General features: G+C 57.7%; 4 protein-coding genes across 4 annotated transcripts; 3 read left to right on the top strand and 1 right to left on the bottom strand.

Moving 5' to 3' along the window:
* Positions 1 to 635: 635 nt before the first annotated feature.
* Positions 636 to 3,839, top strand: PSEUBRA_001393 (ABC transporter-like protein; the record flags this gene model as incomplete). The annotated part of the gene is made up of 1 exon (XM_016434672.1): positions 636 to 3,839. One exon carries the CDS (start codon positions 636 to 638, stop codon positions 3,837 to 3,839), a length of 3,204 nt encoding a protein of 1,067 aa, XP_016294049.1.
* Positions 3,840 to 5,467: 1,628 nt separating this feature from the next.
* Positions 5,468 to 6,085, top strand: PSEUBRA_001392 (uncharacterized protein; the record flags this gene model as incomplete). The annotated part of the gene is made up of 1 exon (XM_016434682.1): positions 5,468 to 6,085. The coding sequence occupies one exon, from the start codon at positions 5,468 to 5,470 to the stop codon at positions 6,083 to 6,085; it is 618 nt and encodes a 205-aa protein (XP_016294048.1).
* Positions 6,086 to 6,676: 591 nt separating this feature from the next.
* Positions 6,677 to 7,693, bottom strand: PSEUBRA_001391 (TatD family; the record flags this gene model as incomplete). Its single annotated transcript, XM_016434660.1, has 1 exon — positions 6,677 to 7,693. One exon carries the CDS (start codon positions 7,691 to 7,693, stop codon positions 6,677 to 6,679), a length of 1,017 nt encoding a protein of 338 aa, XP_016294047.1.
* Positions 7,694 to 8,631: 938 nt separating this feature from the next.
* On the top strand, positions 8,632 to 10,941 carry PSEUBRA_001390 (LETM1-like protein; the record flags this gene model as incomplete). The annotated part of the gene is made up of 1 exon (XM_016434683.2): positions 8,632 to 10,941. The coding sequence occupies one exon, from the start codon at positions 8,632 to 8,634 to the stop codon at positions 10,939 to 10,941; it is 2,310 nt and encodes a 769-aa protein (XP_016294046.2).
* Positions 10,942 to 11,164: the final 223 nt, after the last annotated feature.

Here is an 11,164-nt window from a genome sequence, read left to right as displayed (position 1 = left end):
AATTTTGGTCCAGCAAATATTATTAGGCACTCTGCCAGTGTCCCGAAGAGCGGCGCGCAACTGGGCAGACGGGCCACTGAGATGCCGAGCAGATCTTCTTGTGTGGCTGCCTTGTGCAACCACGTAAATTTTTCTGTCACTCTGGAAGAAATCTGGCTGTGTGGGAGGGCGTCGGCCCTCGCTCCTGAAGGGGTCAGCGTACCGCGATCCCTCGCCACCTTGGAAGGGCTCAGCAGTCAGCAGAGTGCTCAATCGAAGGTCCAACACAGCTGTGCCAGCTTCCGCGTGTTCAGCTGTCTTCTCACGCAAAAATTTTCCACCGTATGCAACCAGGTTTTTGCTCAAGGAAGCGATACGATCGAGCCACTTCCTTCCTTCTCATCATCATCCCTTTCGCCTGTTTCGGCATCATCATCCATTCATCACAGAGCTATCGCTAGCGCTGTCCATCACCCACCCTTCACAGAGCGCCATAACACGCTCTTTCCTCTTCATCTGAAGAAACCAAAAGTCGATCTTAGGACGACAGACTCCCATCTCTGGTGTTCGTGCCTGCTACTTGCGATCCGTGATCCTTTGTAGCCACTTCGCCACCTATCCCCTTCCGTCTTCGTATAATCACTCAACACACCATCATGGCTCCCGCACCTTCCGCTGCTGGCGTCCCCGCCACCGTTCCCGCCAAGGCCGTCAAGGGCGCAGCTGGTGCCGCCGCCAAGAGCGGTACCGCCGCCGAGAAGAAGGAGGCCAGCTCCGAGTCGGACGCTCTCCTCACCGGCGACAAGGAGGCCGCTCAGGAGCTCACCAACCTCGTCAAGATTGAGGGTCCCGCTGCTCTTGCCAACCTCGGCATCGAGGCCGTCCTCCTCAAGGGCCTCACCGACAAGAAGAACGCCGCCGCCCGTGAGGGTGCCTGCACTCTCCTCCTCAACCTCTGCGAGCAGGGTGTCGGCCACGAGGTGGAGCCTTTCGTCTTCGAGAAGGTTCTCAACACCGTCGTCGAGGCCATGGGTGACAAGGAGAAGTCCGTTCAGAAGGCTTCCCTTGAGTCGCTCAAGGCTTTCGTCAAGGTCATGTCCCCCTGGGCTGCCCCCCAGGTGCTCAAGGTCCTTCTCGAGCAGGCTCGCACCGCCGGCAAGTGGCAGGTCAAGACTGGCTGCATCGCCCTCCTCGAGGAGATGGTCGTTGCTTGCCCCGAGCGCATGGCCGCCCTCATGCCCGAGATCATCCCTGTCATGTCCGAGGTCATCTGGGACACCAAGACCGATGTCCAGAAGGCTTCGCGCGCCGCTCTCACCAAGCTCTGCGCCCTCATCTCCAACAAGGATATCGAGCGCTTCATCCCCGCCCTCATCAACTCGCTCATTCACCCCGTCGAGGAGGTCCCCAAGACCATCCAGCTCCTGTCCGCCACCACCTTCGTCCAGGAGGTCGACAGCGCCACCCTCGCCCTCATGGTGCCCCTTCTCGCCCGTGGTCTCAACGAGCGCCCCACCGCCACCAAGCGTAAGGTCGCCGTTATCACCGACAACATGACCAAGCTCGTCGACAACGAGCGCACCGTCCGACCTTTCCTCGGCAAGCTCCTCCCCGGTATGATCAAGATCGAGTCTACCATGGCTGACCCGGAGGCCCGTGGTGTCGTTCAGCGTGCCATCAAGACCCTCCGTGAGGTCGGCAATGTCACCGGTGACGGCTCCGATGTCAAGCCCCTCGAGGACGTTGACGTCAAGCAGACGCAGGAGCAGGTCAACAAGTCGCTCGGCGAGCAGAGCCTCCAGGCTCAGGCCAACCTTTCGGCCTACCTTGCCGTGCTCGTTGCCAACCTTGCCAACGCCCGCAACTTTGAGCTCACCGAGTGGGAGTCGACCCTCGTCCCCTACCTCACCCTCATCAAGGGTGCTAAGCCCGAGCAGGCCCGTGCTGTCGCCAAGAGCCTCCTTACCGCGCTCGCCAAGACCACTGGTGACACTGTCGAGATCTTCGAAGACGAGGAGGAGGGTGAGGACCTTTGCAACTGCCAGTTCTCGCTCGCCTACGGTGCCAAGATTCTGCTCAACACCGCCACTCTCCGTCTCAAGCGTGGCCACAAGTACGGTCTCTGCGGTCGTAACGGTTCGGGCAAGTCGACCCTCATGCGCGCCATCACCAACGGCCAGGTCGAGGGTTTCCCTTCGCCCGAGGAGGTCCGCACCTGGTACGTCGAGCACGATCTCGACGGTTCCGAGGGTCTCACCACCGTCCTCGAGTTCATCCTTGCCGATGAGCGTCTCAGCATGACCCGCGAGGAGGCTGTCAAGACCCTCCACGAGGTCGGCTTCGACGATGACCGTCAGAACTCGCCCATCGCCGGTCTCTCCGGTGGTTGGAAGATGAAGGTCGCCCTTGCCCGTGCCATCCTGTTCAAGGCCGACATTCTGCTCCTTGACGAGCCCACCAACCACTTGGACGTCGTCAACGTCAAGTGGATCACTGACTACCTCGTCAACCTCAAGACCGCCACTGCCATCATCGTCTCGCACGACTCTGGCTTCTTGAACAACGTCTGCACTGACATCCTCCACCTCAACCGCTTCAAGATCAAGAGGTATCCGGGTAACCTCGACGCTTTCGTCAAGCGTGTCCCCGAGGCCCGTGCCTACGCCGAGCTCAACACTGGCGAGGACTACTCGTTCAAGCTGCCCGACCCTCCCCTGCTGGATGGTGTCAAGACCAAGGAGAAGTCGCTTGTCAAGATGAAGGACGTCATCTTCCAGTACCCCGGCACCCCCGCTCCTCAGCTCAAGGGTGTCAGCATCCAGCTCTCGCTCGCCTCGCGTGTCGCCATTCTCGGCCCCAACGGTTCGGGCAAGTCCACCCTTGTCAAGCTTGTCGTTGGTGACACCGAGCCCGGCTCTGGTGAGATGTGGAAGCACCCCAACTTGGTCATTGGCTACGTCGCCCAGCACGCTTTCCACCACATTGACCAGCACCTTGACATGACCCCCCTCGACTACATGCTCTGGCGTTACCAGACCGGTGAGGACCTGGAGGAGCACATGAAGACCTCCAAGCGTGAACTCACCGAGGAGGAGAAGGCCAAGATGAAGCAGGGTGAGGTCTTCGTCATCGAGGGTGTCAAGCGCATTATGGACGAGATCGTTGGCCGTAAGAAGTTGAAGAACTCCTTCCAGTACGAGGTCTCGTTCAAGAACATGTCGTCCGCCGAGAACCAGTGGGTGCCCCGTCAGGACCTTATCGATAGGGGCCTTGAGAAGAAGGTGCTCGCCTTCGACAGCAAGGAGGCTCAGCGTCTCGGTATGAACCGACCCCTCGTCCGAAAGGAGATCGAGAACCATTTCGAGGACTTCGGTCTCGAGCGTGAGTTCACCTCGCACAACACCATGCGCGGTCTCTCCGGTGGTCAGAAGGTCAAGGTCGTCCTCGCCGCCGCCACTTGGCGCCGACCCCACATCATCGTCCTCGACGAGCCCACCAACTTCTTGGACCGTGAGTCTCTCGCCGCCCTCATCAAGGCCATCGAGTCCTTCCAGGGCGGTGTCGCCATCATTACCCACTCGCGCGAGTTCTCCGAGGGTACCTGCAAGGAGATTTGGGCCATGGGCGACGGTGTGCTCACCGCTTCCGGCCACGATTGGACCGAAAGCAACTCGAAAGGGACGAAGCTCGAAGCCAAGGAGGATGACGAGGACAAATTCGACGCTTTGGGCAACAAGCTCGCTGCTGCCAAGAAGGTGAAGAAGGAGACTTCGAGCGACAAGCGAAAGGCGAGGGCTGCCAAGGCGAAGGCGAAGAAGGCCGGTACCTACAACTCGGAGGATGAGCTCGAGGACCTTTAATGGTAGCACCAGATTTTGGTGGGCCTGACGCATCTTCCTTTTTTCACTTCTGTTAATTTCCAATTTTCCCTGTCCCTTTGACTCAATTTCTAGTTCAATTTCCTACAATCCGCCTTGGCTGAGTGACTGTGTGCGCCTGGCTGTGTCTGCCAAACTTGACTGGCGGCCGGTGGCCGAGCGGTCCTTTGCACAAAGGGGCGCAGCCAAAGGGATGTCAAATAGCGCGCCTCAAGCTCGGGAACGATTGGCTGGGCCCGCATAACGCTCTGAGTGGCTGTCCGTCTCGCGCAAAGTAACCGTGGCAGACACAGCGTGAGAAGGCGAGGTCGCTTGTGTGGGCCGGCCATTGTGAGTTGGCTGTGTGTGCTAACGCGATTTGGCTGTACCTGCGTGAGCGAGTTGGCAGTCCCCGCCATTGTGACTTGGCAGTCTCTGCCGTCCCGTTCTGGCAATCTCTGCCGCCGCACACTGGCAGTCTCAGCAATTCAAATATGACCGATAGACTCTGCGTATTCAGCTCTGCCATTGCGGTTTGGCAGTGCCCGCCAGGACGATTTGGCTGTCTCTGCGTACTGAATCTAGCTGAGCGGCCCGCCATGGTGCCCGGCCGCAGCGCCCCGCCTCTCATCGATCATGGCAATGACGAGGACCTCTTTGTCTTTACAAGTCTTTCACAAGCATCCGCTCATTCACTCCTCCATCCATCGCATTCACGGGCTGTCGACGACCCACGATATCTCCTCGCCGCTCCCAGAGGTTCAGGAAGACAGAGCATACGTGAGTGTGCCATGGCAGGCGCTTCGAGCCGTTTGCGCACCGAGAGGAGCTCATAAGATACTGTGCAAATGAGACGGACAATGATTTAAGGGTCTAACAATGATCATCGAAATTGCAGGCCAGCGAGGACTGATTGCCTACCAACGGCAGAGAAAAGCAGCTGAGCCTGCGGTCGACCAAGGCGAGAGCTTGCAGACAGACTGGGCTCGCCGAGCTTTTGACGCAGGGTTGGCCAAACATTTTTCCTGAAGATCTCCTAGCTTTGTATTGGTTGAATGCAGGCGATTTGGCAAATCCGAAATTTGAATTACGAAATTCCAAAACACGGCAGCTCTGCTTTGTTCACGAAGCACACGGCGGCGGCAGCCTCTACGCCGCCGGACTAGACTCGCATGCGCGAGGCGGCGGCACACGCGCCCTGAAGTTCGACTCGACTTGATTTTGGTCTGAGAGCGGCATGCCCCTCTTGGGTGCTGTGCAAGCGTGATCTCTGACTAAAAATGAATTCTCATGTTGCTGTGCTGTGTTCTGCTCGCCCACAGGCTCATCATCGGCGTCGGTCAACAGCGCTCCTGGCCAGCAATCCTTCCTTCATCACCGTCATCATCATCAATCGTCTTCACTTTATACCCTCGCTCCGCTCTCCTCCAAGCCTTGCTACTCCTCCGCCTGCTTCCGCATCTGCCCCCTTCCCATCAGCACGCGACAAGCCAGATCAGTCTTTGGCTCTAGCACCCAATCGCAGTCGGCCGCATCTCAGCGACATAGTCCCGCCCCGTACGGCATCTCCAATCATCGTCGTGACAATCACATTTCGACTCACCTTTTTCCACACACCACACAACGCCACCATGTTGAGATTGCTATCGACAATACTCGGCGCCGCCACCGTGCTCGCTGGCGTCTCTGCACAGCAGACATCCTACGGCATCGGCGTTCCCAACAACGTCACATCATTGCAAGGCACATGGAGTTCAGGTGCGGGCCACGTCGTCACCGGCCTCAACTTTTACGATCCGGTCAACAACTCGTTCATCTATCCTGCCACTGCTGGTCAGTCGTATAGCTTCACCGATGACGGCTTCTGGGAGCAAGCGCTCTACCTCTACAACGTCAACCCCGCCAAGCCCAACTGCGTCTCGGCACAGCTCATTTGGCAGCACGGCACCTACACCCTCAACAGCAACAACTCGCTTACGCTCAACATCTTCAAGGGCGATGGCCGTCAGCAGATTTCGGATCGCTGCGCAGAGAGGTCCAACTACGTCCAGTCCTACGATCAAGTCGAGTTCATGCAGGGCTTCGTGATCCATCAGGACGAACACTTTGGCGCCAGTACCTACGCTCTCCAGTTGTACCAATTCGATGGCTCACTCAAGCCCATGCTTTTTCAGGTGTACGATCCGCCTCAAATGCTGCCGACACAAGCATTGCACGAGCAGGTCATCGGAGAGCTCAACTCGTCGTAAGACGATCTTCGTAAGCCGAGGAGTACGTCCACGTTGCCCCCCGCTTTTGATGCAGGGAGCACTTCATCTGGCCGGATCTGCGTCCGCGCACCTCTTTCCCATTGTTGACCCACGCTTCATGACCAAAGCGGCAACAACCCCACATTCGCTTTCACCCACTTGTCTATCTATCACGCTCTTTTGCTTTGCCCCTCTGCATTCTTCTCGGACAATAATTTAAGCTCTATCGCATTCTTACCAACGCTGCCAGTCTGATTATGTGCGCTTGTGTGATGGTATCTGTATTGCTAGGCTAAGTTGAAGAGCCAGGCTAACGTGATTTGTATAGAACCGACACGCCCGTAGTACCGACGGAGCGCGATTGTTGCACCCCCGGCAGCAGATGTTGAAGGAGGAGCAGCGGGATGCAGATGATGGCGAGAACAGCATATAACGTTGCGAAAGATGCTCCTTGCCATCACTGATCACCTCGGTCACGAGATGGTGTCTCGGAAACATTGCCATTATATGCTGTTCTCGCCATCATCTGCATCCCGCTGCTCCTCCTTCAACATCTGCTGCCGGGGGTGCAACAATCGCGCTCCGTCGGCACTACGAGAAATGCGTCAAGTTGAAGAGCCAGCGGGTATTGTACATGGCCGCTTCGGCTACTTGTTCGATGGAAACGCCTTTGACGCTGGCGACGGTGGCTGCTACTAGACCGATACTGCAAGGCTCGTTACGCCCTTTGACCATGGCGTCTGGATTCCACTTTTCCTTCTTGACCGACGCCGGCTGGTAGCGGGCGTGCAAAGCGGGATTGGCCTGCTTGAACGCCTGGATGTGCGAATGGGAAGCGTGGGTCGAGCGAGGATCGCACCATGGTGCGTCGGTCTCGAGCATCAGCCTGCTCAGTGGGATGTGTGGTAGAACATCGAGGTTCTCTTGCGTCTTGAGAGAGCAGCCGTTGATTCCGATGAATAGGCCTAGCTCGAGCAACTCTTTGACCTCATCGATCGTTCCCGTGAAGCTGTGGACAACGCCGACTCGCTTTGCCTCAGCATCGTCCGTGTGCGGCTCCCTCCCGTCGCTCGACAACGCCGTGTGGATCTCGTCAATCCTGGGCTTAATAATCTCGACAAAGTCACGATGTGCTGCTCTTGAGTGAAGGAACAACGGCAACTTGACCTCGGCTGCCAGCTCCAATTGCGTCGCAAAGTGCTTCTTTTGCACATCGGCCGGCGCGAAATGCAATCGGTCGTAGTCCAGACCGCACTCTCCCACCGCCACCACCTTTCCTCCATCTCTTCTTGACTCGAGAATCAGCTCCTTGATCTTGCCCAGATACGCTTCCGCTCCGTCTTCGTACGACTCCATCTCGGACGTCCTCGTAGGATGACACCCCGCGGTGGAATAGAACCCATCGTGTGCCTTGGCGAGCGAGAGCGCTTCCTGTGACTCAGCTAGATTGCCACCCGTGAGGATTTGTGCGACTACTCCGGCCTTGATAGCGCGAGAGTGGACGATGGAAAAGTCATCTTGATGCGCCTGCTTGCCGTGATACGAGCCGCGAAAGACGGGATCGGTGAGGTTGACGCCGATGTCGATGTATTGGGCCGTCGCGGACATGGTGCGGGATGAGACCGCAGGTGCTGTTCTGAGCTTCAGCGACTGCAGAGCTCTTCTCGCTAGCATGCGTCGAGACCTTGTTCGTCTATCCTTGCTGCGAAGGAGAAGTTGATCATTAGGACGCCTCGAGGTGGAAGAAGGCCATCTAGGGTTAGGGTCCTCCACACCAACACTCGGCAAAAGTCACTTCTTTGTTGCACAACAGAGCCTAACACAAACTGGGTTTTTTGTTTCGGACGAGAAATACGGGAGCACGTTCCTCTCCGGCGCAGGCGTGCCGCCACGCACACCCGCATCCTATCGTTTCGACTGCCCTTACCGGCCCGCCGTCTCAATCCTCGTTCGAGATCACTTTATCGAACATCACGCAACGTCGCTGATCATTCCGGCAGGTGGGTAGATACTTACATTGCTCGCACTGGAAGCGGGTGAGGTCCAATGTTTGACAGTGGAAGGGTGTCCAGCTGAGCTTGAAAAAAGGCGAAGAGCGTTCCGAAAATCTTCTGGAATCCTCGCAAAATCCGGCGCAGTCGGATTGGGGGCCCTTTTGCTCTCGCTCGCCCTGACCAAGACCGGAAGCGCAGGGCCGTGGAGCGAGTCTGTGAGAGCGTGTTGGTGTGTTGGGTGGCCTCTTGCCGGGTTTCTCCACCTCGCTGCGCCAGCATTTCCTCGTTCTTCCGTGCCGTGCGCAGTCAGAAGGTCGCCCTTCCCCTGAACCCTGTTGCCCTCCTTCACACCTGTCACACTTCCTTTTCCGCACCCGCTATCATCCAAGCCACCTCCTCCATCCCTCGTATTCATCGTCAGTTACTCTCACAAAGAAGCAAGACTGGTTCCGTCGCGTCCTTCGATCACAGGGTCTCATTCACTTGACGCTCCCTCCAAACGGGCTCGAATTCTTCCGCGTCCACCCTCGCTACCAAGCGCTTCGAAGCAAGATGGCGGCTTCCAGCTCCTCGTATTTGGCTTCAAAGAGCTTGGCTTGGGCTAGTGGCTCCCTCGCCGCAGCCGCTCGCACCAGACCCGCTTTGCGTCCCAACAGCCAGGTCGATGTTCTCCAGATCTTCGCTCCCGGTCTGAGACCTCCCGCCTCTGCGGCCTTCTCCACCGCCGTCACCAAGCACTACCACCAAAGACGAAAGGTTGGGGAGACGCAAGCGCTCGTCCAACGCCGCTTCGTTCGCCACCAGTCCACGGAGACCAATCAGCGCTCCACTTCTTCGTCATCTGACAACCACACCTACCCTCCTCCCGGCACATCATCCAAAGATGGCAGGTCAGCCACCTCCCCAGCTTACCAGGGACAGTCCGCAGGGGCTCCTCCTAAGGCTCCTGTCATTATCAGCCCGCTTCCTGCCTCGAGCAACACAGCAGCCGAGCTCGGCTCGCCTGCCAATCAGACATCTGCTTCTCAGACCATGCTCGCAGAGCAAAAGGCCAAGGAGAAGGAGCTCGAAGCGCAAAAGCCAAAGGTCCCCCTCTCTACACGCGTCTGGGCCAAGGTCAAGGAAGAGGCGCTTCACTACTGGCACGGCTCCAAGCTTCTCGCCAAGGAAGTCAAAATCTCATGGCGTCTACTGCGAAGACTTATGCTGGGATACAGCCTGACTCGAAGAGAGAAGCGCCAGCTCAAGCGCACCTTTGCGGACTTGCTCCGTCTCATTCCTTTTGTGCCCTTCATCATCATCCCTGCCGGTGAGCTCTTGCTGCCTGTGGCTATCAAGATCTTCCCCAACATGCTTCCCAGCACCTTCGAGAGCAAGTTCTCCGTCGAAGAGAAGCGCAGAGGTCTCATCAAGGTGCGTCTCGAGATGGCCAAATTCTTGCAAGAGACCATCAAGGAGGGCGGTCTTCAGGCGACCGACAAGGTCAAGACCTCGGAAGAGTTCAAGGAGTTCTTCCGTAAAGTGCGTTCCACTGGCGAGTCGCCCAGCAACGAAGACATCATCAAGGTGGCCCAGCTCTTCGAGGACGACCTCACGCTCGACAACCTCACCCGTCCTCAGCTGGTCAGCGTTTGCCGCTACATGCAGATCAACGCCTTCGGTACCGACAACTACCTCCGCTACCAGATCCGACACAAGCTCAACCGCATCCGCCAGGACGATATCGTCATTGGTCATGAAGGCGTCGACAACATGTCGCAGTCCGAGCTCGTCAGCGCCTGCCAGAACCGAGGCATCCAGACCACCAACCTTTCCGAGGATCGCTTGCGCCAGGAGCTGCAACAGTGGATCGACCTGCACGTCCGCAACAGGATCAGCGGTACCCTTTTGGTGCTCAGCAAGGCCTTCAACTACGTGGCCGCCGGCAACAACGACGTCAACGCTCAATCGCACCTGCGCAGCCTCGAATTGACGCTCAGCAGCCTGCCCGACAACCTCGTCAACGAGGCCGAGCTCAGCGTCAACAGCGAAGGCGCCACCAACAAGCAGCGTCTCGAAGTGCTCCAACAGCAGGAAGAGCTCATCGAGGACGAAGCAGAGCAGGAGCAGGAAGAGGCTGCTGCACGTGAAGCGGACAAGGAGAAGCGCAACGCCGAGAAGGCGAGACTCGCCCGCGAGGAGGAGGAGGCTCGATCGCTGCTGCCCAAGAAGGAGACCGATCCCGCCGTCGAGGATGCTCGCATGACCAACGAGCAGCTCACCGAGCTCGGCGAGGCGCTCAGCATTCTCAGCGCCAAGTCGTCCGTGCTCAAGGAGCGTGAGGAGCTCAGGCAGCTCATAAAGGAGGTCAGCAGCTCCGAGGCTCCCAAGACGGAGGAAGGCACCGCCGCTGCCGCCCCTTCGCCGTCCACCGACAAGAAGCCTTCGGAGCCCGAGGCCGAGAAGTCCGAAGCGAGCACGTCTTCGTCCAGCTCCTCCTCCACACGCAGTATGACCAAGCGCATCAAGTCGATGCTCCAAAAGATCGACACGCAGCTCGAAGAGTACGACCGCGACGTCGGCTCCCGCATGAACCTCATCGAAACTTCACAGACGGGCAAGATCTCGGTCGACGACCTCGAGCAAGCGCTGCGTCTCATCAAGCACAAGCCGGAGGACGAGGTCATCGAGAAGATTGTTGATAAGCTTGATGTGGATCACGATGGTCTGGTGCCGCTTGACGATGTGCTCGAGCTTGCGCAGGCAGAGACGGGCTTGGGCATTTTGCGGGATGAGGGTGTCAAGGAGATCCATGCGCAGGGCAAGGAGATCCGCAGCAAGGATGGTCTCAAGCCGAAGAAGAGCGACATCGTGGAGGATTGATGTCGATGCCGAAGCTTCTTCGTATGGTTCACTACCATCACCCGCACTCAACCAGATAGTTCGCACTCAGTCACACAGTCAAGATTCACACACCACTTTTTGTCAGTCACATCACACGACTCTGTAATCACTTTCGCATCTCATTGCCCACACCAATCTTGATCTTAACCTTAACCTTGACCGAGTGTGTGATTTGTGACGACGCTCGCGGTGCTGAGTTTCT

This window comes from Kalmanozyma brasiliensis (genome assembly GCF_000497045.1).
Source record: "Kalmanozyma brasiliensis GHG001 unplaced genomic scaffold PSEUBRA_SCAF13, whole genome shotgun sequence".
In the NCBI taxonomy this organism is placed as follows: Eukaryota; Fungi; Basidiomycota; class Ustilaginomycetes; order Ustilaginales; genus Kalmanozyma; species Kalmanozyma brasiliensis.
The sequence above is the reverse complement of the archived record's forward strand: the minus strand, read 5'-3'. Positions and strand labels throughout refer to the sequence as shown.